Below are 25,684 nucleotides of genomic sequence, written 5' to 3'. Positions count from 1 at the left end.
AATATATATGGTACAAACAGGATGAATTAACATCTTCTATGGAATCTATGGTAACCTTTTCTTTCTCCGGGGTGTTCCTGCTCAGAATGTTTTGTTATTTAAATGTGCTGTTAAAATATACTAAAACTCCCTTTATTAGGAATTTAGTGACAGTGACATTGAGATTCAGAGTGAGTCGAGCTCAGATGAGGAACAAAGAATCACTACAAGAGTTTATCGCCGGCGTGTGATTCTGAAGGTATCCTGTGATTTTAGATTTAGATGTATCACTGACATGGATTTGGTCTTGGACTGCTGTGTTAATGTTGTTGGTCTTGGTCATATTTACAACTAAAATGTTAGGTAGCCTTTCTTTGCTTAATCTTCAGGCTTATGGTTGTCTTCTGGTGGGAAACGAAGACACTGCATTGCATTTTTGACTTAATGCCATTGGGTTCTGCATGGCATCCTTAACATAGTCACTACATAAAGTGAGATACACTGGCATATGGATGTAGCTAGCTTTAGTGAAATTCTTCAAAAACTGATAACCACTTTTCAAGCATGTCCTGGAATGTAACTGTATATGTGTGATAGAAAGTATTTTGATTTATCTTTTTTTAGTTGCCTAAATCACAAGTAAAACACATTCAGTAACTCCTATATGTAGGATTTAGAGACAAAACCAATTGATGTTCCATGAGAGTTGTGCTATTCAATCCCTTAGGTGCTTTTGGAAATCTTCCCCTAAAGATATTAGGGCCTGATCTATATCAGTTGAAATCAGTGAGAATCCATTGTCTTCTGTGGGTTTTGGATTAACCTTTGTATAATATTTTTACATGTTGATGGAATGTAGTTACATATTATAATAATAATCATTATTAATGTGGTATCATATAAATATATGTGTTGTGTATGTTTTCTTAAACACTCAAATACCGTATTTTCCGGCGTATAAGGCGACTGGGCGTATAAGACGACCCCCTAATTTTTTAGTTAAAAGATAGGGTTTCATCTTATACCCCAGCGCCCCTCCGCCTCCTTTGCTCCCGGTGTCCCTGGTCTGCTGGAGACGGTCCCCAGCAGACCAGAGGCACCGGGAGCAAAGCCGCAGCAGCGGCGGGGTCCCGCGCCTCTGAGGCTTTGCCAGAGCAAAGCCTCAGAAGCGCGGCACCCCGCCACCACTTCGGCTTTGCTCCCGGTGCCTCTGGTCTGCTGGGGACCGTCTCCAGCAGACCAGGGACACCGGGAGCAAAGCCTCTGAGGACGCCCCAGAAGCGGGACAGCCCCGGCGCGCCTGGGCTGCCCCGCCGCCGGCTTCCCCCGAGGCTTTGCAAAGCCATACCCGGCGTATAAGATGACCCCCGATTTTGGGGGGATGTTTTTTAACATCAGAAGTCGTCTTATTCGCCGGAAAACACGGTAGTTTGCTGTTACTTACTCTAGAACAGTCATTTTTAACTAGTGGACTCCTGGGTGGCAACAGACTGTGTCTGAGGGGCCACAAAAGCTTGTCATTATTAGAACAGTGATTGTCAACCTATCGTCTGCAGACCTCATTTAAGATTTCCCAGGGGTTCCATACTTCCATTTCACATTTGTTAGGGATCTACAAATGAAAAAAGGCTAAAACCCATTGCAGTAGAACATCTACATCAGGGATCTCAAACCCACATGCCATGTACAGCTAGAGCATATTTGCAATCCGGCCCAAGAGTCCCAGGGGGCGACATGTCCACTCCCATCCCCCAAGCCCTGCCCCTATCCACCACCATCCTGCCTTCCCCCCTATTGCACCCCATCCATTGAGGGATATGGTTTCAGGAATTACTGCAGGGGCTTGATTTAAAATACAACAAATGGTCTGGTAGCACTTTATAGACTAACAAAACATGTAGATGGTATCATGAGCTTTCGTGGGCACAGCCAACTTCTTCAGATGACCGGAGTCTGAAGAACTCAGGTTATCTGAAGAACTTATTCATAAATGATCTGGAGAAAGGGGTAAACCGTGAGGTGGCAAAGTTTACAGACGATACTAAACTGCTCAAGATAGTTAAGACCAAAGCAGACTATGAAGAACTTCAAAAAGATCTCACAAAACTAAGTGACTGGGCAACAAAATGGCAAATGATATTTAATGTGGATAAATGTAAAGTAATGCACATTGGAAAAAATAACCCCAACTATACATATAATATGATGGGAGCTAATTTAGCTACAGCTAATCAGGAAAGAGACCTTGGAATCATCGTGGATAGTTCTCTGAAGACGTCCATGCAGTGTGCAGCGGCAGTCAAGAAAGCAAACAGGATGTTAGGAAACATTAAAAAGGGGATAGAGAATAAGACGGAGAATATCTTATTGCTCTTATATAAATCCATGGTACACCCACATCTTGAATACTGCATACAGATGTGGTGGTCTCATCTCAAAAAAGATATACTGGCATTAGAAAAGGTTCAGAGAAGGGCAACTAAAATGATTAGGAGTTTGGAATGGGTCTGAGGAGAGGTTAAAGAGACTGGGACTTTTCAGCTTGGAAAAGAGGAGACTAAGGGGGGATATGATAGAGGTCTATAAAATCATGAGTGGTGTGGAGAAAGTGAATAAGGAAAAGTTATTTACTTGTTCCCATAAGATAAGAATTAGGGGCCACCAAATGAAACTATTGGGCAGAAGGTTTAAAACAAATAAAAGGAAGTTCTTCACACAGTGCATAGTCAATGTGTGGAACTCCTTGCCTGAGGAGGTTTTGAAGGATAGGACTATAACAGGGTTTAAAACTAGATAAATTCGTGGAGGTTAAGTCCATTAATGGCTATTAGCCAGGATGGGTAAGGAATGGTGTCCCTAGCCTCTGTTTGTCAGAGGGTGGAGATGGATGGCAGGAGAGAGATCGCTTGATCATTACCTGTTTGATTCATTCCCTCTGGGACACCTGGCATTGGCCACTGTTGGCAGACAGGGTACTGGGCTGGATGGACCTTTGGTCTGACCCAGTATGGCCATTCTTATGTTCTTATGTCTGTACCCCCTGAAGTTTGAACCATTGAATTTCATACTTGAGGACTGCTTAAAGTGCATGCCCTGCCTACCCCCAGCCCCAGCTCTTCACTGCAACAGAGCTTGCCTTTGGGGCAGAGGGTTGGATTATAAATGGAGGGAGGCAGGGTGATTAAGATAACAAAAGAATAGTGATAGAAATGTAGCCGTGTTAGTCTGGTGCAGCTGAAACAAAATACAGGACTGTGTAGCACTTTAAAGACTAACAAGATGGTTTAATAGGTGATGAGCTTTCGTGGGCCAGACCCACTTCCTCAGATCAAATAGTGGATACAAAATTAAAGAAGAGAGCTATGGGTTGGATAAATGGACTGAGGTGGATAGAAAGCTGGCTAGATTGTCCGGCCCAGGAGGTAGTGATCAATGACTCAGTGGCTGGTTGGCAGTTGGTTTCAAGCAGAGTGCCCCAAAGATCAGTTCTGGGGGCCTGTTTTGCTCCACATCTTTATGAATGACCTGGATAAGTGCATGGATTGCACCCTCAGCAAGTTTGTAGATGATGCCAAGCTAGGTGAGAGGTAGATGTGTTAGAGGGCAGGGATAGGGTCCAGAGTGACCTGGACAAATTGGAGGATTGGGCCAAAAGAAATCTGATGAGGTTCAACAAGGACAAGAGCAGAGTCCCGTATTTGGGATGGAAGAATCCCAAGCATTGTTATAGGCTGGGGACTGAATGGGTAAGCAGCAGTTCTGCAGAAAAGGACCTGGGGATTACAGTGGATGAGAAGCTGAATAGGAGTCAACAATGTGTTCTTGTAGTAGGGATGTTAGATTTTGTATATTTTAGTAATTGGATAGCCGCAACAATTTTAACAGTTACACAGTTACTAAAATGGTCCCCAGGGGCAGGGCCGGCAGCAAGTGCATTCCTGACTCCCAGCCCCACTCCCAGAGAACACCTGATGTATGTGGCACGGGGGAGGGCAGACAGGGTCTGTTATCCCTTCCAGTTTGGAGCTTAACGTGTACTGAGCATGTTAAGTAACACTGCTGATGCTGCTGTTCTAAGTTTGCCCCTCCCCGCTATTGCAGCATGCACCCTATCTAAGTCTGAAATAGCGCCCTTGGCTGTGTCCCTTGGGGGCCAGGGTGTAATGGTGGGAGAGGGCGGAGCAGCGGGGGAAAGGGTAGGGCTTGGGGAATGGGAACAGACACTTCTCCCCCAGGCTGCCGAGACTCCTGGGCAGAATTTTGAATATTTTCGAGCTGTAGATGGCCTGCGAGTTGTGAGTCTGCAGAGCCAAAGTTCATATCAGTACTGAGAGCTAGGGCTACATTTCCCATGCTGAGACACAAATGCAGATACCTCTTTGGCAAACCTAGGTCATGCCTCCACTGCTGCTGCTGTGCTGTCACAACTACTCTACTATTTACACTCGTGCTAGCTAGCTCAATAGGAGAATCACATTAGGAGAATAGGAGAATCACACCCCTAACTTGTACAGGCAGTCCCCGGGTTATGTACAAGATAGGGACTGTAGGTTTGTTCTTAAGTTGAATCTGTATGCAAGTCGGAACTGGCGTCCAGATTCAGCTGCTGCTGAAACTGACCAGCGGCTGACTACAGGAAGCCCGAGGCAGAGTTGCTCTGCCCCAGGCTTCCTGGAATCAGCCGCTGATCAGTTTCAACAAGCTGAATCTGACGCCAGTTCCGACTTACATACAGATTCAACTTAAGAACCCCAGGAGTCCCCAAGTCAGCTGCTGCTGAAACTGATCAGCGGCTGATTCCAGGAAGCCTGGGGCAGAGCAACTCTGCCTCGGGCTTCCTGTAGTCAGCGCTGGTCAGTTTCAGCAGCGGCTGACTTGGGGACGCCTGGGGCAGAGCAGCTGGGGTGCTGCTGGGTTGCTCCAGTAGCGCTGCTCCTCGGCACTACTGGACCAACCCAGCAGCACCCCAGCTGCTCTGCCCCAGGCGTCCTGATTCAGCCGCTGCTGAAACTGACCAGCAGCGGCTGAATCAGGCCACCTGGGGCAGAGCAGCTGGGGTGCTGCCGGGTTGGTCCAGTAGCGCCCAGAGCGGCGCTGCGGGACCAACTGACAGCACCCCAGCTGCTCTACCACAGGCGTCCGGAGAAAAGCCTGGTCTGCTGGGGGGGCACTAGTTGCGCCCCTCCCCCCAGCAGACCAGGGAGACGCGGGCGGCGGACCAAGACGCACCGACCGCCCGGGTCCTCCGCCGCTTTGCTCCGCGTCTCTCTGGTCTGCTGGAGACCAGCAGACCAGGGAGACGCGGAGCAAAGCCATGGAGCACGCGGGCAGTGGGACAGGCCAGACGTGCCGCAGCTGTCCCGCTGCTGGCGTCCTCAGAGGCTTTGCTCCCCATCTCCCTGGTCTCCTGGTCTCCAGCAGACCAGGGAGACGTGGAGCAAACCCCGTTCGTAACTGCCTGTAATATAGACATAGCCAAAACAATCTATATCTAAAACAACAATTTTCAATATTCTGCTATTTGTGGGATTTTCTTGTAAGATTTTATTGGTAAGGCCAGAAAGACAGAGCTGCCTCTAATTGTTAACATGTTTATGGAAAAGGAAAATGCCTTTGTCGTCTTAATACTGGTGTGTTTTACCTCTTCTGTACAATAGGCAGTCATGCTGCTTTCCCTAGGTTTCAAATTTCACATGATTCTCCTTTCTTCCTTCCTGATACTCTTGAGGGTGTTCTGTGTTTTCCTCCAAAAATCTCAGAAACAAAGGCTTTTTTCCCTCACTACTTTTTGACAGTGAAGTGAGAAAATGGTACTTGGTTCTAAGGGGAGTTAGTCTTCAAGCAGGCCAAAGGGATCTGAGTAGCTGTTTATTACAAAACTAAAACCAGCAACTCCTATGTGATCTTATTACTCATGGGAGACTTATTTATGGAAAATGAAAACATAACCTACAGGTGTCAAGAAGATGGGTAAATGTCACCTCACTGCACATGGCCCTATGCAACACATCAACCATGCATCAAGGGCTTACTTTGTGCATTAGTCATACAGGGTGTGACTAGACTATGGAGTTTTTTCGAAAAAAGTGGCCTTTTTTCAAAAAAACTTCACCTGCGTCTAGACTGCCATCACGTTCTTTTGAAATTAAATCGAAAGAATGTGGCAGTTTTTTCGAAATCAGTAAGCCTACTTTTGCCAGAAAGAATGCCTTTTTTCGAAAGAGCTCTTTTAAAAAAAGGCATTCTTGAACGCAAACAGGGCTTTTTCGAAAGAGAGGTTCCAGATTGCCTGGGTGCTGTCTTTTGAAAAAATGGATCGCTTTTTCAAAACTCTTGTGGCTGTCTAGACGAACTCTTTTGAAAGAGGCTTGTAGTCTAGACGTACCCAAAAGGGCCTTTTCTCCGGGAATGACTTTCACCCACTATGAATAAAATAGCAATTATGTGCTTTAAGTGACTCTACTCCAACCTCAGCCGTTGATGGAAGAATGTGAGTGTTTTGGAAACTATTGAAATTAGAGGCTTATTTTTAGGTTTGAATATAAAGTAAATGAATAATAGCTAGGACAAACTGTTTATCATTATACCAACAGGCTACGTCTAGATTGGCATAATTTTCCGGAAATGCTTTTAACCGAAAAGTTTTCCGTTAAAAGCATTTTTGGAACAGAGCATCTAGATTGGCATGGATGCTTTTCCGCAAAAGTACTTTTTGCGGAAAAGCATCTGTGCCAGTCTAGACGCACTTTTCTGCAAAAAAGCCCCAATCGCCATTTTCACAATTGGGGCTTTTTTGCGCAAAACAAATCTGAGCTGTCTACACTGGCCCTTTTGCGCAAAAGCTTTGCGCAAAAGGGACTTTTGCCTGAACAGGAGCAGAATAGTATTTCCGCAAGAAGCACTGATTTCTTACAGTAGGAAGTCAGTGCTTTTGCGGAAATTCAAGCAGCCAGTGTAGACAGCTGACAAGTTTTTTCGGAAAAGCAGCTGATTTTCCGGAAAAACTGGCCAATCTAGACATAGCCACAGTGTATAGCTAGAGCTATTTTCTGCATCACCAAGTCCTCAATATCAAACTACTTTCTGCTGCCCCAGTAGGGGCATTTCTTCTTTTCAGCTCTGCACTTAAGTTTACCAGGTCTCTTTCCTATAGATAGCTTTAGCAGTACCTCTGTGAGCAGTTGTATAGCTCACAGCATAGCTGACAGATCTGTAGAATCAGATTAAAGAAGTCTGCCAAATTTGGAAGAACCTGCCAATGAAAATTATCTTAATGAGATACTTGTTTCTTATGATACACCCACATCAACATGGGACCACAAGATACAGGTTCTGCTTAAGAACTGCAAGAATGTGAAGCTGGAGACTGAAAGGATTAGGTGCTCTTGATGGGTTTAGTTTATGGGAGAACAGGACACAGGCTGCTGCTATGGAGTCATCTGTCCCAGCCTTTTGCAAAGAAATATTTGAAGGATCTTTTTAAACTTTGCCTATTTCTTCTACTTTTATCCTTCATTTTACTCTTGTGGGTCACAGAGATTCAGCTACACGCTCTTTCCCTGCCATTAAAAATAACAGATAAAATAGGAGCAAAATGAACCATTATCCATCTAACAGCAAACAAAAGAAAACCAGAGCTCTCCAGAACCAAGCAACCTTTGGCACATTACTACAGCGTTGACTTTATAGTCCCGATTAGTTGGCAGTCCCTGAGAATGCACACAATTTGTAAATAAAAGTTCAGAAAATCAGTGTGGCTGGTTGGAAGACTTAAAAACAAAACAAAAAAGCTGCTTGCTGGGTCTGATACCCCGGAGAGCATCAAGGAGTATGCCAGCTGGCCTTACAGAGATGGCATGCCAGTGAGCCTGGTAACAAAGGTCCAGTTTAAAAGCCAGCTAGCAGTCCCTTTCGTGCATTCAGGCACTGGGCACGTGAACCACAGATTTGTTCAGTACAATCTCCAGGATATAACTGAGCTTCCATTAATCATGGACATATAATATGAAGTTTTTCTTCCTGCTTTTCTAAAGCTTTCTCTGTTGTGAGAGTGATTTAAAGCAGTCATGGGTAAAATACAGCTTAAACAAACATGTTGCAGCAGGAGGACTCTATTCTTCACTTCTGCTGTGGATGCACCAGTGGTGTATTCCCCAGGGAAAAAGCAGCCGTTGTAGTGGGTTTGTTTGACGTTCTGGTCTAATCCAGTGTGTTTTATGCTCATTATAACAGCTAGTAACACTGCCAGTGGGCAAGTTTTTCTAGTACTGTCCGTAACACCTACACAGGGTTAGAAAATTCAGTGCAATTCACTTATCTACTGTGACCCATAATGTAATTTGCTTTAACTACCCCTGAGCAAGAAAAATCTGTGAGCTAAGTTTCATCAACTCTCACTTACATGGCATTCACTCCGTTTATCATTGAACTGTGCTTAAAGGAGCATAAAACTAATTAAAAGTCAAGATACCTTTGAAGCTGACAAGGAGTCCTCTGGCACCTTATAGACTAACAGATGTATTGGAGCATAAGCTTTCATGGGCAAAGACCCACTACGTCAGATACATGTATGAAGCTGAATTATCTTATAGTAAATGTCTTCCAGTTTACTAATATGTTGTGTTTCAAATTTGATTATAGTTGATCTTATTTATATATATATAAAAAATCCAGACATACAGACAAAATCCCCACCTGTTCATGCAGTAAGAAAGGAAATAAGTAGAAAAGCAAAATGAGAGCAGCTGGGCATGCCTGTGACATTGTGTGTTGATAATCTTTTCTATCAGCCACACTCTTTATGGCAGCAGTCATGGTGATATTATTATTCATTATTTGTATTAGGGTACTGCCAAGAGGTCCTAGTCAAGATTAGGATCCCATTGAACTTACCATTGTACACACACACTAAGGAGACAGCTCTCAGCAGAAAATGCATGCAGTCTAAAAGAGAGACAAGGTGGGTGAGGTGATATCTTTTACTGGGACAAATATCTGTTGAGGAGAGAGACAAGCTTTGTTCTTCAGATGAGAGCTCTGTGTAAGCATGACAGTTTCTCTCTCTCGCCCATAGTCCAATAAAAGATACCTCACCCTCTTTGTGTTGCTGGGACCAACACAACTCCATTAACATTACCTATGTTCTAAACAGACCTGACAAAGGATGGGGGAAGGGAAGGAAACAGAGGGCCGCAGAAAAAATTGACTTGCCCTAGGTCATATAGCAAGTGACCGCAGGAGTTAAGACTACAGCTTGTATCTCCTAAGTCTCTATTTCCCTGGGCCACATTGCTTTTTGTTAGGGATGTTAATTACTTTACAATGAAATAGAGGGCATGTTTTTATAAATGTGTTGGCCCACATAACAGTTGCTAAAGTGTCTAGCATAATAGATCATACCCCAATCCCCCGCTGGCTTCTTCTCTGATTCAAATATTGAAACTTAAAGGTATTGTTGACCCTGTATTTCACACACTGGCTGGGAAACACCATAAATTTGAGTTCACAAAGTGTTTGTCAAACTGTTTGCAACCTCCAAGCTTCATGACCATTGGCACAGCAGACAGCACTCCTAGCTATGTCATCCTGCTTAAAAAGTCACTTCTGTTATCTTTCCTAAGGGCAGGGGAAGAAAGGTAACCAAAGCAAATATAAGAATCAGTAAGGGTATGTCTACACTGCCACCCTAGTTCGAACTAGGGTGGCTAATATAGGCATTCGAAGTTGCAAATGAAGCCCAGGATTTAAATATCCCGGGCTTCATTTGTATTTTGCCGGGCGCCGCCATTTTTAAATCCCCGTTAGTGCGGACTTCCACGAGGAGTAACGGTAGTTCGAATTGGAGAGCCTAATTCAAACTACAGGAAGTCCCCGGGTTACATGGATCCGACTTACATCGGATCCCTACTTACAAACGGGGTGAGGCAACCCCGCACTAGCTGCTTCCCCTCAGCAGACCAGGGAGATGCAAAGCTAGCGGCGCGCCCCCCAGCAGACCAGGGAGACGCGGAGCGGCTTTTCTCTGTAGACACCTCAGCTTGAGAATAAAGGACTGAGGGAAGTGAGGTGTGGGAGAATAAAACTGAGCTCTGGAGAAATGTTTGGCTAGAGTTTCCCCTACAATATGTACCAGTTCCGACTTACATACAAATTCAACTTAAGAACAAACCTACAGTCCCTATCTTGTACGTAACCCGGGGACTGCCTGTACCTACTTTGTGCCGCGTGTAGCCGCGGGCATGGAGTCCGCACTAAGGGAGATTTAAAAATGGCGGTGCCTGGCAAGATGCAAATGAAGCCCAGGATATTTAAATCCCGGGCTTCATTTGCAACTTCGAATGCCTACATTAGCCACACTAGTTCGAACGAGGGTGACAGTGTAGACATACCCTAAGATGTGTATTTGCCCTGTTGAGACTCCCATTTTGTCCTTTCTCACTTCAATGTGCAGCTTGTAATCTTGGCCTCAGCCAGTTTTTTGATTTCTTACCTGTCATTAGAGCCTCACCACAGTCACAGTGAAACTGGATCACAGTAGTGCGCTCTGCATGGAGCTCTGCCAACAGCCCATCTGGAAACTTCCGCCAATGCAGAATGTGGCTGCTTAGTTACTTAGCCAGACTTAATGTAGGGAGACTGTTATAGTAGGAGTGTGAATGACTAGTCGACTGGCCGACTCACAAATGCTTATCTGTCATATAGATGCAGCGGGGGAGAGGGACAGAAGAGGGGATACTTCAAAACTGCAGCACAGCATGGAGCCTGGGGCCAGACCCTGAGCTCCACACACTGCTGCCACTTTGAAACAGTGCATGCAGCCCAGGGCCAGCTGGGGTGTCCCCAGGCTGCACGCAGTCTTTCAAAGTGGCAGTGCCATGTGGAGCCCAGGATCAGCTGGGGACTCCCCCATTGAGCCCGGGCTCTATGCAGCGCTGCCTTTTGAAACACTGTGGGGAGCCAGACGTCAGGATGCACCCAGTGTTTCAAAGCAGCAGCAGCGAGAGAAGCCTGGGGTCAGCTGAGGAGTTTCTGGCTACATCTACACTACAAGGCTTTTGTGCAAAAACAGCCATTTTTGCACAAAAACCCGCGGAGTGTCTGCACCTGAAGCATGTTTTTGTGTAAGTAAATTTACAGTAAATCAGAAGAACAGAGGAGTTTTTGCGGTGTAGGAATTTCTCTTTCTACGAGGAATAACTCAAGAGTTCTTGCGCAAAAAGGTGTGTGTAGACGGACAATGGGGGTTTTGCACAAAAAGAGCCAATGCACAAAAGCACAGGTGCTCTGGTGGCTATTCTGTGAATAGGAATCAGAGATTTCTTTCGAGAGTGTCCATGCAGTCTGGACACTCTCTCACTTTTGCAATGCGCTTTTGTAGTGTGAACGTGCTCTTGCACAAGAAGTTTTCACTAATCAGTGAGAAAGGGCTAGCATGACAGAGTGAGTAGCCTTTGCTTGGGAACACAGTTGTGCCCTGTGGCCTGAGAGAGTCCACGTTTGCTGACCTTCAGAGCATTAGTCAAGGTTTAAGTTCCTTCTTGTGAACTTCTAAGCAGTTTGGGTATACTGGATACATTTTTCTTTTAAAATCCCAAACTCCACTCCCAGTACTTTACTTTCGGAATTCCTGTACATAAATGGTTGGCATTTATGCTTTTAAGAGCTGCTTGCTAATGGATGTTTATTTAGAGAGACTACACCAGTGTGAACTCCTGCTTCCATTGAATATGAATCAGAAAAAAGTATTCTAACATTACAGAAGGATTACTTGTTGCTCCAAAAATTTGATGCATCCAAAAATTTGATGCTTCCAATAAGTTAGAAACTCAGTAAATGGTTTAAGGACACCTTTTATGTACTAAAATACTGCTATTAGCACATTTATACAGAAAGCCTTTTACATTATTCATGTGAGATAAATCCATTTGAACATATTTTGTCATTTAAAATCCAACCTAGCATGTGTTTGTTGCTTGGAGTGGTGTGGAAACAAATGTATGGGCATTGCAAAAATATAGGTTCTGTTGCTAATCTTATAACACATTCTTTAGGGTGAGGAAGCAAAAAACATTCCTGGTGAATCAGTAACAGAAGAGCAGTTTACCGATGAAGAAGGCAACATCATCACAAGAAAAGTAATAATGAATTGCAGTTTTGCTGTTCCGAGTCTTTGTATTCAAGTAACTTCTTATCAGAGTTTCTCCTCTGGGAATCAGGAAAGAAAAAAGAAAAACTTTCCATATGTTGCTTCCTACAGGTCACACGGAAAGTAATAAGACGTGTTGTTATCCCACATGAGAGAAAAGCGGGTGAAATGGTAATGAAAAGATGCTATCAGGAATAACAGTAGAGGAGGGTTGTGCTTACTATCTAGAAAATGCTACTAATGGGCTTGAGGTTTGCAATTTAACATCAAGCCTTGGCAAAGTGAAGTTCTTGCATTGTTGACAAGCTGTGCATCTGGATGAAGGGCAAGGTTTTACCATTGAACCCTGAGAGGGTTCATTTTCAGAAAGATGTTTTCATTGTGCTAACAGCAAACATCCTTTTCACACAAAGATAACAGGGTGTGTTTGTATAAAACAGCTAGTGGGCCTGAATTCATGTATGAAACAATAAATAGTTTCATATGTGTATTTTGGTTGTTTTCTAGTATCCTTAACCGGGGGAAAAAACCACACACGCACGCACGCACACACACACACACACACACACACTCTCTCTCTCTCTCTCTCTCTCTCTCTCTCTCTCTCTCTCTCTCTCTGTGTCTGTCTGTCTGTAGTGAGCAGGGGCCCTGATCCTGCAGTGGCACAGCTCATGTGACTAAGAGGTTTCAGGATTCAGCCTGACATGAAAATGTTTGGATTTTGGCAGTGTGGCAGAGAGAACATCAGGCCAGATCCCAAAGTCCTTACTCAGGACTAGCCTCTCTGGAGAACAGAAGGATAATATGACTTCACGCAGGGGTGCTGACAGCCTCTGTGGGCCCCTAGGTAATGTGTGGGAGGCCTGGTTCCACACTTCTGGAAAAGGCGGGGCCTCAGGTGGAAGGGGTGGGGTCAGGAGCCACAAGCACTGAGCATCACCCAGAGTGCACCAAGCCAGCCCCTAAGCAGTCATCACAGGCCAGAGAATATCCTCCCCCCAGCCCTTAGTGCTACCCTCCAACAATGAATTAAAGGGCCCAGGACAGTGGCAGCTGGGATCCCTGGGTCCGTTTGAATTGCCAGGCCGGTGGCAACTGCCCCTTGCAGCATCTTGCAAGAGCCAGTTCCACTGCCTCTACATATATATATATATATATATATCTGAGAAAACTTACCCTTACCGCTAATGTCCCTCACAACAAACACTTACTCCAGTGTGAAATAGGCCCACTATTATCAGGGTATTTATTTTAAAATAAATATTGGAGTTATTTTTAATTAATGTAGAATAGCTTCAGCTTTAGGTCTTCTTAGGGCTTTGATTTGATTATCAGATGACAAGACATCAGATAATTTGGCTCAATCAATCAGTTAAATTAAACACAGATAAATCGATAAATACAAAGAAGACACCATTTTTGGGGAACAAGCTTGCAGTGGTTACTGTTTGGTTTTCATTTGTGTCTGTCCTACAGTATGGACTTATTTTGATTTATCTTTATCGTCTCCTTGTTTCTAGCCAAGTACAAGGTACACACCTTAACTCTCTTTTTCTAATCTAGCTTCATCCCTGTTTTTCCGAATACAAAGACTTCAATCCCAACCTTCCCTAGCATTTTGTACCCTGTATTCAATAACATTCTGGGTAGGCCAACCATACTTCCCTATCCTGAATACGGGACTCCCAGTAAAATTACTTGTATTCAAGTTAATTCAGTGGCAATCAGTCAGAGCTATGCAGTACAAGCATTCAAATTGACGTCAAATTGACTGATCACCCGCTAAAAAGAAATGCTGCGTAGCTGGGGTCTTTTCGTTTCCCTTCTTATCTTTAAGGTTTGCATGAGGAGAAGTCTCTCTCTCACACTCACTCCTGTGTTCCATGAGGATGGGATGGTGGACTGACTTGACCCAACCCTTCCTTCCCAGTGCTTTCCACACTCCGTGCCTGCCTCTTCTGGTACCTGGTGCTGTATCTTCTCAAGGCAACATTGGGGTACACACAGAGTCACAGACCCTCACCCCAATTTCTGTGAGGTTACACACCAGAACATGGCCATCCGCAGCCTTTTCAACAAGAGGGAAGGGACAGGAGCTGCTTCCAGCCACAGGGGATGGAGGTAGGGATGACTTGGCCCAAAGGGTGACATGTAACCAGCCATCACAGCAAGCAACCAGAGGATGAGGGGGGCCCTATTGGCCAAGAGCTAGCACACCACAGGGACCACTCTGAGGCTATGTCTAGACTGCAGGCTTCTTTCGAAAGAGGCTCTTTCGAAAGATCGCGTCTAGACTGCAGGCGGATCTTTCGAAAGAGCAATCCGCTTTTTCGAAAGAGAGCACCCAGCGAGTCTGGATGCTCTCTTTCGAGGAAGCCCTATTTACATTGAAGAACGCCTTCTTTCGAAAGAGGAACTTTCGAAAGAAGGCGTTCTTCCTCGTGAAACGAGGTTTACCGCCATCGAAAGAAAAGCCGCGTTCTTTCGAAATTATTTTTCCCGAAAAAACCCCTGAGTCTGGACACAGCCTGAGGGGCCAGCAGGGGCATGGCTGGCCCTGCATGCTGCAGTTTTGCCTGATCACCAGCCTTGCACACCTACACCCATTGTTAGCCCCTGGATCCTCAACACTCGCCACTAGTAGATGGGCAACTAGGGAGCAAGGATCCAGCCTGCAGTAGGACCCACCAGTACTGACAGGAGGGGAGAGACAGAAAATATGGGACAATTTGCCCATTTTTTAAGAAAAAGGAAGGACACCAGCCGGAGGGCTTAAATACAGGGCTGTCCCTTTAAAAATGGAACATCTGGTCACCCTAATTCTAGATGTCAGTATTTCTGATAGGCCCTACAGTCATGAACTGGTTTTTACCCTACTGGTACCCAACATAGAATTCATATAACATTCCTTAACAGAACATGCATCACGTTTCTGACAGGTTCAACACATGCAAAGAAGAAGGTTGGAACAATTTCCACACTATGCAGCTTAGTATAGGTACAAAGGTACGTTGCTCTACAGCTTAACCGAAACACAAAGCATTTGGGAAGTATATATGACACTGGCTGCAGTTTTAAAAGGCAAGACTCTGTGACTTAGGCTACAATTCTGTCATGAAAATCACAGATTCTGTGATTTCAAGGGATGTCCAGGTCTGTTACTGCTTCAACTTCCATCCCTCTCAGACTTCAGCTTCAGCCCCGGGTGTCAGGGTTAGTATGACCAGAGAGCATGTGAAATAAATCAGGAGACATTTTTTTCAGGGGCTGGCAAGAATATAGTTACAAATGTAAAACAAAGCTTCTTATATTGGTATGAGTGGTCACTCTAGGTGGGGCTCTGGCATCCACCCCAGGCAGCAGGGCTCTCGCTTGGGCTTCAGCCCTGTGTGGCAAGGCTCAGGCTTCCATTCAAATTTACTATGCAATTTAAAAGCTGCTGCACTGACGTACTGAAAACTGTATTGCTGTAGGTACATTTCCATCGTTTGTGTTTATTGCCCATTTCTGTCTGTGACTTTTAATAAAAAATACTCATGCCAAAATCGTACATGCACCGCTTGTCGGTTTCCTTAGCTTTCTTCCTGCTGCTCTGTTTTGGTGGGTTTTTGTTGGCTGTTCTTCCTCCCATCCCTTACTAACCTATTCAGTTTAAAGCACAGTTGTTATGAGACATCATCATAGCTATGGTTTACATTTTCAGAAATGGCTGCTAATTTTAAGTGCCCAAATAGGATGCCTATGGGTCTGATTTTTTCAGAGATGTTGAGCATCCATAAATATAGTTAAAGTCAATGGGGCACTCAACTCTACATATTTCAAGATTGGTACCAACAATAGAAGCATCCAAAATCAATGTCTATTTTGAAAATGTGAACCTGTGTTTTCTACTTGTAGATTATATTTCAAGCCTGCTTTTGCAGAGTGGTTAATTCTGTGAATTGAGAATAACTTTGAAATGAAATGTTGATGTGATTTAACTGCTTTTTACTTATCCTCTTATGCTACATGGGACCTGTTTGGAAGCAGTTCTGTAATTCCAAACACTTTCTGCATACGTGTTAATGTGTATGCCTTTTCTTTAAAGCAGGGAGAAGGTTACAAGGTTAAGACAAAGAGAGAAGTCAGACATGTGGAGAAGAAAAGTTATTCATAACAGCAGATCACTAAATGGTCAGTTTGATAAATATCATTCTATTGTTTAAGCCAAAAGCAAATACTTTACTAGTGTGTCAATCAGCACATTTTATAAACAATGAACTAACTCTCTTCTACCCCTGTATTTACTTTAAGCTGGGAAGGCAAATATCAGATACTCATACTATAAATATGAAAAAAGTGTATGTTATTTTTAGAATTATTTGTAGGAGTAGAGTTTTAGAAAGCATACAGTTCACAACTACTAACATTTCTATTAATAAAATCAGACTTGAATGTAAGAAGTAAATGACTTGCACACAAGTAAATGTACACAATGTACCATCAGTGGAGCAAAGCACCTCTTTCACTAAGATACACGATCTGAGTGTTATGAAAGCCAATGTCCTTGTAAAGTTCAGTAAAAGGTCTAAATGTAAATCAACAAATAATTGTTACCAAATGTTTCCTGTCAATTTTATGGATCCACTCTTTAAAATTATAACAAAATAACAGCTGACAATTCATGGATTCTGAACTAAAACCAGTGCCAAATTTAAATTTATTGCAATTTCTCTGTATTACTTCTCTGATAATGAAACCAGCAAGACTACTTTGTTTAGAAATGTAGCTAAGTTGATTATAAACAAAGAAAAGGACATTCTGTGTGGCATTTTGCTTTGTGCCAAATGACTGATGATAAGCTTTATTCAGTCATGCTGCCATTTTATGCTTATACAGTACTAGGATAGTTTTATTCTTGAATTTTCCTTAACTTTGTTTAGGGTATTTTTAATCCTTAAACCTGCATCTCACAAGCAGTCTTATTCCCTGCACAGCTGGATACAGGAGTCATTGTAGGGTTACAGAACAGAATAAATAGCATGTGTAAAACGAATCCAGTGTCATTCTGAAGATAAACTAGAAGAGGAATGAAGTCATCCCCGTGTAGCCAGTGGTTTTCTCTGCAATGATTACAGTGTACTCAACCTGAGGTTCAGTAGCTCTGGGCCTTCTTCCTGTGAGGTCCTGGATAGTCTGACTCCAGTTCAGAAAGGCACATGCTGAATTTTTAAGTATATTAATAGTACCATTGATTTCAAGTGGACTGGACTTAAATTCATCATACACTGAAGTGCTGGACCAGGGACAGAGCAAGATCCAGCCTCTGAAGAGCAAACATCTCAAACCTAACTACAGTAAGCATCAAGAATTACAAACACCTTGGGAGCAGAGAGTGTTCGTAACTCTGAACAAAACATTATGACTGTTCTTTCAAAAGTTTCCAACTGAACCTTAACTTAATATAGTTTTGAAACTTTATTATGAAGAAAAATACTGCCTTCCCTGTGGTTTTTTAGTACTTTATGTGTAACTTACTAGGTTTTTTCTTTTGGTCTCTGCTTCTGCCTGATTGCGTACTTCCAGTTCCAAATGAGGTGTGTGGTGGGTAACTGGCCAGTTCATAACTCTTGTGTTCATAATTCTGAGGTTCTGCTGTACAGGTTGAAACTCTCTTAACCAGGACTCTCTGATCTCGGATGTTCCAAGACCAGAGAGTCCCAGTGGAAGGCTAGCACCCGGGTGCTCTACAAACTGGCAGGGCAGCAGGGCCTCATGGCAGAGCAGAAGCAGCCCCATGTGTGGCAGTGGGATTTCCACCAGGGCTGCAGGAACCCTAAACACAGCAGTAGGAGTGCAGTGCGCACACAGGTAGCAGGGCTGTCTCTTTACTTATCATAACTCTTGTGTTCATAATTCTGAGGTTCTGCTGTACAGGTTGAAACTCTCTTAACCAGGACTCTCTGGTCCCGGATGTTCCAAGACCAGAGAGTCCCAGTGGAAGGCTAGCACCCGGGTGCTCTACAAACTGGCAGGGCAGCAGGGCCTCATGGCAAAGCAGAAGCAGCCCCATGTGTGGCAGTGGGATTTCCACCAGGGCTGCAGGAACCCTAAACACAGCAGTAGGAGTGCAGTGCGCACACAGGTAGCAGGGCTGTCTCTTTACTTATTAAACTTTAGAACAAGGAAATATAGGAGATATATACTTAACTAAAGGATTTAACTTACTACAATATTAAATATGATTATATGTATTACCTTACATTACTACGTTACTAAACCTAAAATACAAATATAAAAAAGAATAACATTTTCAGTCCTAACCGTGGGAGCCTGTCAAGCAGAAGAAGTAGGGCTGCCTGGTGCAGCAGCAGGATCTGGGTGCAACAGCAGGAGCCTGGTGTGCAGAGGTGGCGGGGCTACCCGGTAGGTCAGCAGGGACTGACAGGGCAGCAAGGGCAGTAAGAGGGGGAAGCCAGCTGGGAGGGCAGCATTTGGGACAGGGCTGAAGCGGGTTGGCAGTAGGGGGTCCAGAAATAATCACTCCTGGTCTGGAAAAATCCCTGATTTGGGACAGGTCAGGTCCTGAGGGTGCTGGACCAGGGAGGTCCAGCCTGTGCTTATTTTCTCTGGGCAGACTAACCAGCTGCCAGTCAGCCTAACACCATTTCTGAATTGACATGTTTATTTTGAAACATCTGAAGTGTAGTGACACGGTGTGTGTCCCTCCTCTTGAGGTGTTTTAGCAGGTTTTGTACCTCCCCCTTTGGGGGGCCTATATTTTACTTTATATATATATTTATGTATTATGTTTTTAAAAATTTTGTAAGCCGCCTCGAATATTTTAAGTAGAGAGGTGGGGTAAAAATATGTTAAATAAATAAACTAATATCATTTCACAATGGGTCTGCAGAATGTATTCATGCAATAGTTAGGTACAGTGAAAATGAATATTTTAAATGAAACCATTTCTCACTTGTGGCATTTTGGCTCTGTAGAAAGCAAACCCAAGAAAAGGACTTTGCAGGAAACTGTGCCTCAGCTAGTAGGTCTGCTCCTGTGTTTCTATCTGGAATGTTTTGTATCTGTCATCCCTGTCACCAGGCAGATTAGAGCTACGTAACAATTGTCCTTATGCACCTAAAAGTCATGTCCTTGACCCTGCTGAAACCAGTGTAAATATGAGGTTTAGTAGGAATGCAGGATCAAGTCCAACATTCCTTAAGCCATATGGGGTGCAGCAAGTAAGTGTGACTCAATGCCACTGCCATGGGCTGAATATACAGCATACGGGAGGGTGGGGGTTCAATTTTAAATAACATATTACCCCACAAAGCAACTCTTGTCTAATTCATCAAACACAGTCATTCTAGCCTGCTTCATGAGCTATTCAGAAAGCAAACCACGCACCTGTCTGTAAACACTCAGAGCTTTCCTATTCCTTGCAAGAACCTGTCTGAAATTCAGGAAAAAATGAAAATGACCCGCTGTGCAGAAAACAGTTACAGGTGTCATCTGTGCCCCATGTTGTTGTTCTATAATGAAAGGCTTTTAAATAGATTAACTAAAATTAAATGTAAAAATGATTGAAAACTCATCCATTTAAATATTTTATTATGAATTCAAAAATAGATTCATTTTTACAAATTGTACATTACCAGGAAACTTGAATCTAGTTTTGAGCAAAAAAAAATGAAGGGAAGGGGGGGGGCTGGTTTTGAACAATTGGTCAGCTTTTGATTTCTTTATGTTTTTGATGCAAAAATAGCTTTTTCAGCATTGAAAATAAAGCAGGAGTTGAACTGTGCATAGGATATGTCTACACTACCACCCTAGTTTGAACTAGGGTGGTAATGTAGGCAACCAGAGTTGCAAATGAAGCCCGGAATTTGAATTTCCCAGGCTTCATTTGCATCTCGCCGGGCGCCGCCATTTTTAAATGTCCGCTAGTGCGGACTCCATGCCACGCGGCTACACGTGGCACGGACTAGGTAGTTCGGACTAGGCTTCCTATTCCAAACTACCGTTACTCCTCGTGAAACTACCTAGTCCGTGCCGCATGGCACAGAGTCCGCACTAGCGGACATTTAAAAATGGCGGCGCCCGGCGAGATGCAAATGAAGCCCGGGAAATTCAAATCCCTGGCTTCATTTGCAACTCTGGCTGCCTACATTACCACCCTAGTTCGAACTAGGGTGGTAGTGTAGACATACCCATAGATATTAAATGCTGAATATTTTCATGTGAAATTCTGAGAAATTAAACTGTGACTTTCACTAAGATCTGCTTGTTTGGGGTTTAGAGCACAAGAGAGATTTATGTAGACAACATACAAGGGTAAGGACACATTGTTTTACCATAAATGGACAAAGCGTGTGCTCTCCTTTGGAATGTGCATGGACCTGTGACCCTTCCCCTCCCCTCCCCCCATTTAATAAACAGGCATGCACATGCTGGTCTGTGAATCCCAGAGTCAGTGTTTAAACAGAGTTTAGAAAGACAAACAAGCTTTTCTACATTAAATTGCTAGGAAGAATTATTGTCTTCTTTCACTTAATGTGTTAGCATGTTTTTATTGCGTTGTTATCTGTCATCAATATGGGATTACAGCACTGTCATCAGCTGCGAAGCCCAGTGCTCTTGTATAACAGATTTAACAAATTTCTTGGCTAAAGGATAGTTGTTATCACTATATACAGAGCTATACAACTATTTTCAAATAGACAAGAGAACAAGAGCATGAGTTGCATTTTTTCATAACTTCACTGTTTTTATCCACCAGATTAAGCCACATGGTGATGTCCTTTTAATTCTTAGCCTAATCACACTTCTATTGCATGTAATCTCAAAGTTTGATTCTGCCTGCCTTGTTCTTCTAGCCAGTGGGAGTTCTGAATGGGCAAGGAGTGCAGAATCTGGGGCCTAATGTGGCTGACTGCTGCACACACAAAAAGGGATGATATTGAAGCTGCACTGTCCTTTTGCAAATGGTGCTATCTCTGCTCACATATTTCTTGGACATTTTTGAAAAACTGTTAACATCTTCATTAGAATTAAATGTAATGTGTTCCAAACACTTTGTAAGGTAGTTCATCAGAACTGTGGTATACCATGTGTTACTGGACTTCCACCTTCATACTGGAAATTCAATAAACCTCATTAAGTATCTAGAAACTGCATTATTTATTACAGTAGACCATAAGGTTCATTAGACATTTTTGTATTGCAAAATGTATGAAAATTATTCTGAAACCATTTTGTGCTGTCTTTTTTCCCCACAGGATTGTGTGCTTTTACTGCCAGTATTCTAGAGTGACACTCGTGGAAAAAAAATCAACAGGAATTAAACATTCATTGAACAAGTGTGTGTGTGTTTGCTGCTTCCACACATTAACCGCATGGTTTTTATGCAAAAAATAAATAAATAAAAATGTAATTTAGCATGAGCCAATTTACAGAGCATGGAAATTCACTTTCATTCACAGGATTGGAGAGTGTGCAATTAACAATGCAGTGTATATACAAGATTGCCATGCTGTTAACAGCTTTATTTCAAGCAGTTTGATGTCATCATAAAAATAAATAAATTCCTGTGGTTAGAGGGGATATAAGAAGATGAAATGATTAAACCATGGAAAGACACTAAAATTACTAAATCCACAACAGCTCGCCTTATTTTTCTTGGACCCAAACTGTCAGGGTATAAAACACTATTTGTTTCTTTTTTAAACATCAGTAGTTTTGCTGTAAATAAATAACACTGTATAAATTCTAAAGAAAATAGAGTAAATGTTCATAAGGCACTGCCTCTTGATCACAAACAGAATATTGCAAATGCATCAAACAAAATAGGTGTCTCAAATGGCTACACCTACAGGGATATTCTGGGTGTATCTTCACAGATTCTTGTATATTAGCAATTATAATGTTTGTATATGCAAAAATGCTAGCTTGATTTTAAAAAAAAATCTTTAAAATCTGCTGCAAATTTAAAAGATTCCCAAAATGGGGAATTCTTTAGTTCTGTGAAAACTTTTCTTCAGAATACTAATATTTTGATGCATGTGTTTCACCTTATTTTGATTAAATCTTTTCCAGTTTTGCAAACACTATACTGCAACATGAAAAATAGGATTTTATCTGTAAACACAAAGCCCTTCATCTAATATTTGTTGCTGTGGCCAATTTTTCAATGAAATGACCTAAAAACATACCATATACAGTAGTTGCATTATGGGGAAGGGGGTGCTATCTGTTCTCACTTTATACTGGGGGTAATGCTTGCAGCTTTAGATCTGGGTTGGTGCTCTTAAAAGCACAAGTTTGGGATATTTTAAAATGAACTGAAGAGAAATTATTAGCTAATAGAGTGGCAGCACGCTGTAAAATTATTACTGTATTGTGTACTGGCTACAAGATGTAGAATCTTTCAGTAAGCCAATCATGTGTAATCATTCTAGCAGTGTAATATTAGGTTGTTAAGGCTGCTGTGTTTTAAAGGGCATTTTTTGGGGTTTTGGTGAAATACTTTAATTTGTTGATTATATTCATATGAAAACATTCATTGATAATAGCTCTCTCTAATTACGTATGTATGAAAACAACATACACTGGATGATCTAGCTGATTATTTAAGCATAAAATAAATTGTGTTAAAACTCTTCAATAATGTGTATTTTGTGGTATTATTACACCTTTTAAAATCATGTCTTCAGAAGACTAACTATTATTTGTCCCAGCTGTTTTCACTTCTGTACCACTCAGTTTGCATGACAACATCCCCTCATCTTCTTAATTAGATGAGCCATCACTTGTCATGTATTGCCCAAGAGGGCCATCGAGGGCAATATATCATGCATCACATCCTCAACTAAATTGGGCAAAGCCCTGCTATCCACATTTCGTAGATTATTCCATTTATGAAACACTTATATCACCAAGGAAAGAGCTGTGTTAAAACAGGTGTTATTTCACCAGTCAGTGTCACAAGTTAAAGACAGTCTCCTTTCAGATATAACACTGATGGCCTCTTCTATTCTCTTCCACGTAGCAAGACCCAATTAAAAAGCTACTTAACTAACTAGCATCATTTCCAACACGTCCATAATCACACCGATTCGCTGTAGATCTCATATGCATACCAGCACTTGATAGATCCTGGATCACTATAATGCTGATGCCAGCATGATGGCTTGTAAACCATCATGACTCTACAATCACTGCCCTGTGCTGGGTCCATCCTTTTGGCACTGTACTAGATGCATCAGTCAATTGACTCCATTGTTTGTGACATTCTTAATAAATATTTTACAATAAAAAACTGACCTCTTGACAATAATCACGTATTCCCTTTTGCCTAGTTGAGCAGTGTTATGAAAATGAGATATTTGTCCCTAACCTGCATTGTCGGTGTTTCAAGCATTATATCATTTTCATACTTCCAATTTCTAGGCCAGTTTCTCACTTGGAATAGTTCCCTTGTCTTCAGTGGAGTTCTGCCACTTTACACCTGCTGAGAGCCCGTTCTTGTGTATTTATAATATGACCGTGTTAGCACATCCACTTTCGTTTGCCAATATTTTAAATTTATGGCTGGAAATTTTTGCAACTGTGGCAATAAATGAAATGTTCTTTATCACTCTTAGAAGACGTGTTGCAGTACATATTTTACCCCAATCATGACATTTTCTGCTGCCATAGTCAAATGTCTTCACTCATTACCTTTGAGGGTAACTATTACCTGCAACACTTACTCTGTTGTAGCACACATATTTATTATTGAGGGCCACAGTCCTGTTAGTCTCTTGTATTTGAATATCATCATCACCAACAGCTCAAACTGCCCACTACACTGAGCAAGCATTTTCAGAGCTTTCATAATGTAGACTATACGTGAGACCAGGGAATGGCAGCCTCTGGCATGCGAGCCGTAAGTAGAACACAAGCTGATTTTCACTGGCACACGAGTCTCCCTCCCACCAGATCCATACGCCGACCACACAGGACTGTCCCAATTTTAACGGTCATTTCTCATCACACAGAGAAACTGTCCCCCCTCCCCCGCAAAGTGTGTAGGTGGCTCCATTGGAGCTTTGCCAACGGGCAGCCGGGCCGGCTTCTGGTGGCACACATATTCCAGCCACTCCGCCACCCACTGCCCCACCACCGCAATCAGCGAAGCTCCCTCTCTCCTCCCACAGGACTGCCTCTGGCATTGGGACCCCCAGTCCAGTCACACCACCACCTCCTCCTCCAGGCCATTTGTTGATATAGTGGCCACTCTCAGAGGGCTGGGTGGGTCCATGGAAAACCTGTTGGAGCAGCTCCTGGACCTCCATGCCTTGGAGCTACTGCTTCAGACTTAGCAGGGGCTGTGCAGAGCCCGGCTGGGGCACTACAGGGAGGGGCACGCTTGAGCTTGGCAGGTGTGCTCCATGAGCTGCCACTCTCTTTTCTCCCTGGGAGAGTGACAGTGAGCCTGGTCTGGCAGGAAAAGTCGGGGTTTCATCCCCCACCCCGCTGCACCGGGATTCCCATTGCATGGAGGAGGGGGGGCTGAGCTCCCTCCCCCTTCCCACTGTATTGAGGGAATAGCAGTGTGCTGTCCAGAGGCTTTCCCCTCTGCAAGGGGGTGCAAAGCCTGGTAAGCATCCCCCCTCATGCCCAGACCCCCAATCCCCTTCACTCCCCTCTCCCCACCAAGACCCTGCACCCCTAGCTTCCTCTGACAGCCTCCTTTGCTCCTGCACCTTCCCTCCTGGACAGACACTGCACCCTTCCTTGCTCCTGCTCCTTCCGCCTGGCCAGACACGCTACTCCCAGCCTGCTTGTGCACCCTACCTCCCACCCAGGCCTCACAACCTCTCCCCCTTCTGCATCCTGCTGAGATCCTGCACCCCATTCATACTCCACACACTGGCAGTCCTGTCCCACACTGAACCCCTCGTGTTTGTCCCCAACCCAGAACCTAAGGGGGTCCACATAATCCACTAACTCCAGAAAAGTAAAACTGGCCTGTGGGAAGCCCTGAAGCTCCCTTGTGCCTTCCCCTAGCCCCATGGTGCTGGAGCTCTAGAGGAGTGAGGTGACTCGGTTGGGGGCTGCATCAGTGAAGGTTGAGAAGTTTTGAGGAGGGTTTTTTTTCCTTTTTGCTTCTCATTTGTGTGGTACCCAACTGATTTTTCTGTGAGTCAGTGGCCCCCAACCCAAAAATGGTTCACCCCCCCCCCCGCCATTAATAAAAAAACATTGAAACCTTTTGTGTTGGACATAAATTAATAGTTTACTTAGTTTATCAAACAATGTTAAATAAACATGAGAAAGTTAAAACATTTAATCTGTTTAATAATTTAAATTATACCAATGAGGCGTCCTGTGACACCTTATAGACTAACAGATTTATTGGAGCATAAGCTTTTGTGGGCAAAGACCCACTTCGTCAGATGCATGTGATGAAGTGGGTCTTTGCCCATGAAAGCTTATGCTCCATTAAATCTGTTAGTCTACAATGTGCCACAGGACTTCTCTTCGTTTATGCAGATTGAGACTAACACGGCTACCTCTCTGATACTTAAATTAAAC

General features: G+C 43.3%; 1 protein-coding gene across 5 annotated transcripts in view; it reads left to right on the top strand.

Moving 5' to 3' along the window:
* The window catches only part of ANK3 (ankyrin 3), a 350,441-nt gene extending 327,652 nt beyond the window's left edge, over nucleotides 1-22,789 (top strand). For 3 of the 5 annotated variants that reach the window (XM_014573512.3, XM_014573510.3, XM_014573508.3), the window contains 5 exons: nucleotides 140-238; nucleotides 12,030-12,113; nucleotides 12,236-12,295; nucleotides 16,212-16,297; nucleotides 21,385-22,782. In XM_014573512.3, the coding sequence (XP_014428998.2) occupies nucleotides 140-238; nucleotides 12,030-12,113; nucleotides 12,236-12,295; nucleotides 16,212-16,280 (312 nt within the window). In that variant the 3' untranslated portion in view covers nucleotides 16,281-16,297; nucleotides 21,385-22,782. Of the gene's footprint in view, nucleotides 1-139; nucleotides 239-12,029; nucleotides 12,114-12,235; nucleotides 12,296-16,211; nucleotides 16,298-21,384 lie in introns of all 5 variants that reach the window. The other 2 variants (XM_075934865.1, XM_014573517.3) reach the window with 2 other exon arrangements.
* Nucleotides 22,790-25,684: the final 2,895 nt, after the last annotated feature.

The sequence above is a fragment of the Pelodiscus sinensis genome, chromosome 8 (assembly GCF_049634645.1).
Source record: "Pelodiscus sinensis isolate JC-2024 chromosome 8, ASM4963464v1, whole genome shotgun sequence".
In the NCBI taxonomy this organism is placed as follows: Eukaryota; Metazoa; Chordata; order Testudines; family Trionychidae; genus Pelodiscus; species Pelodiscus sinensis.
This window is presented reverse-complemented; position numbering and strand designations above follow the sequence as displayed.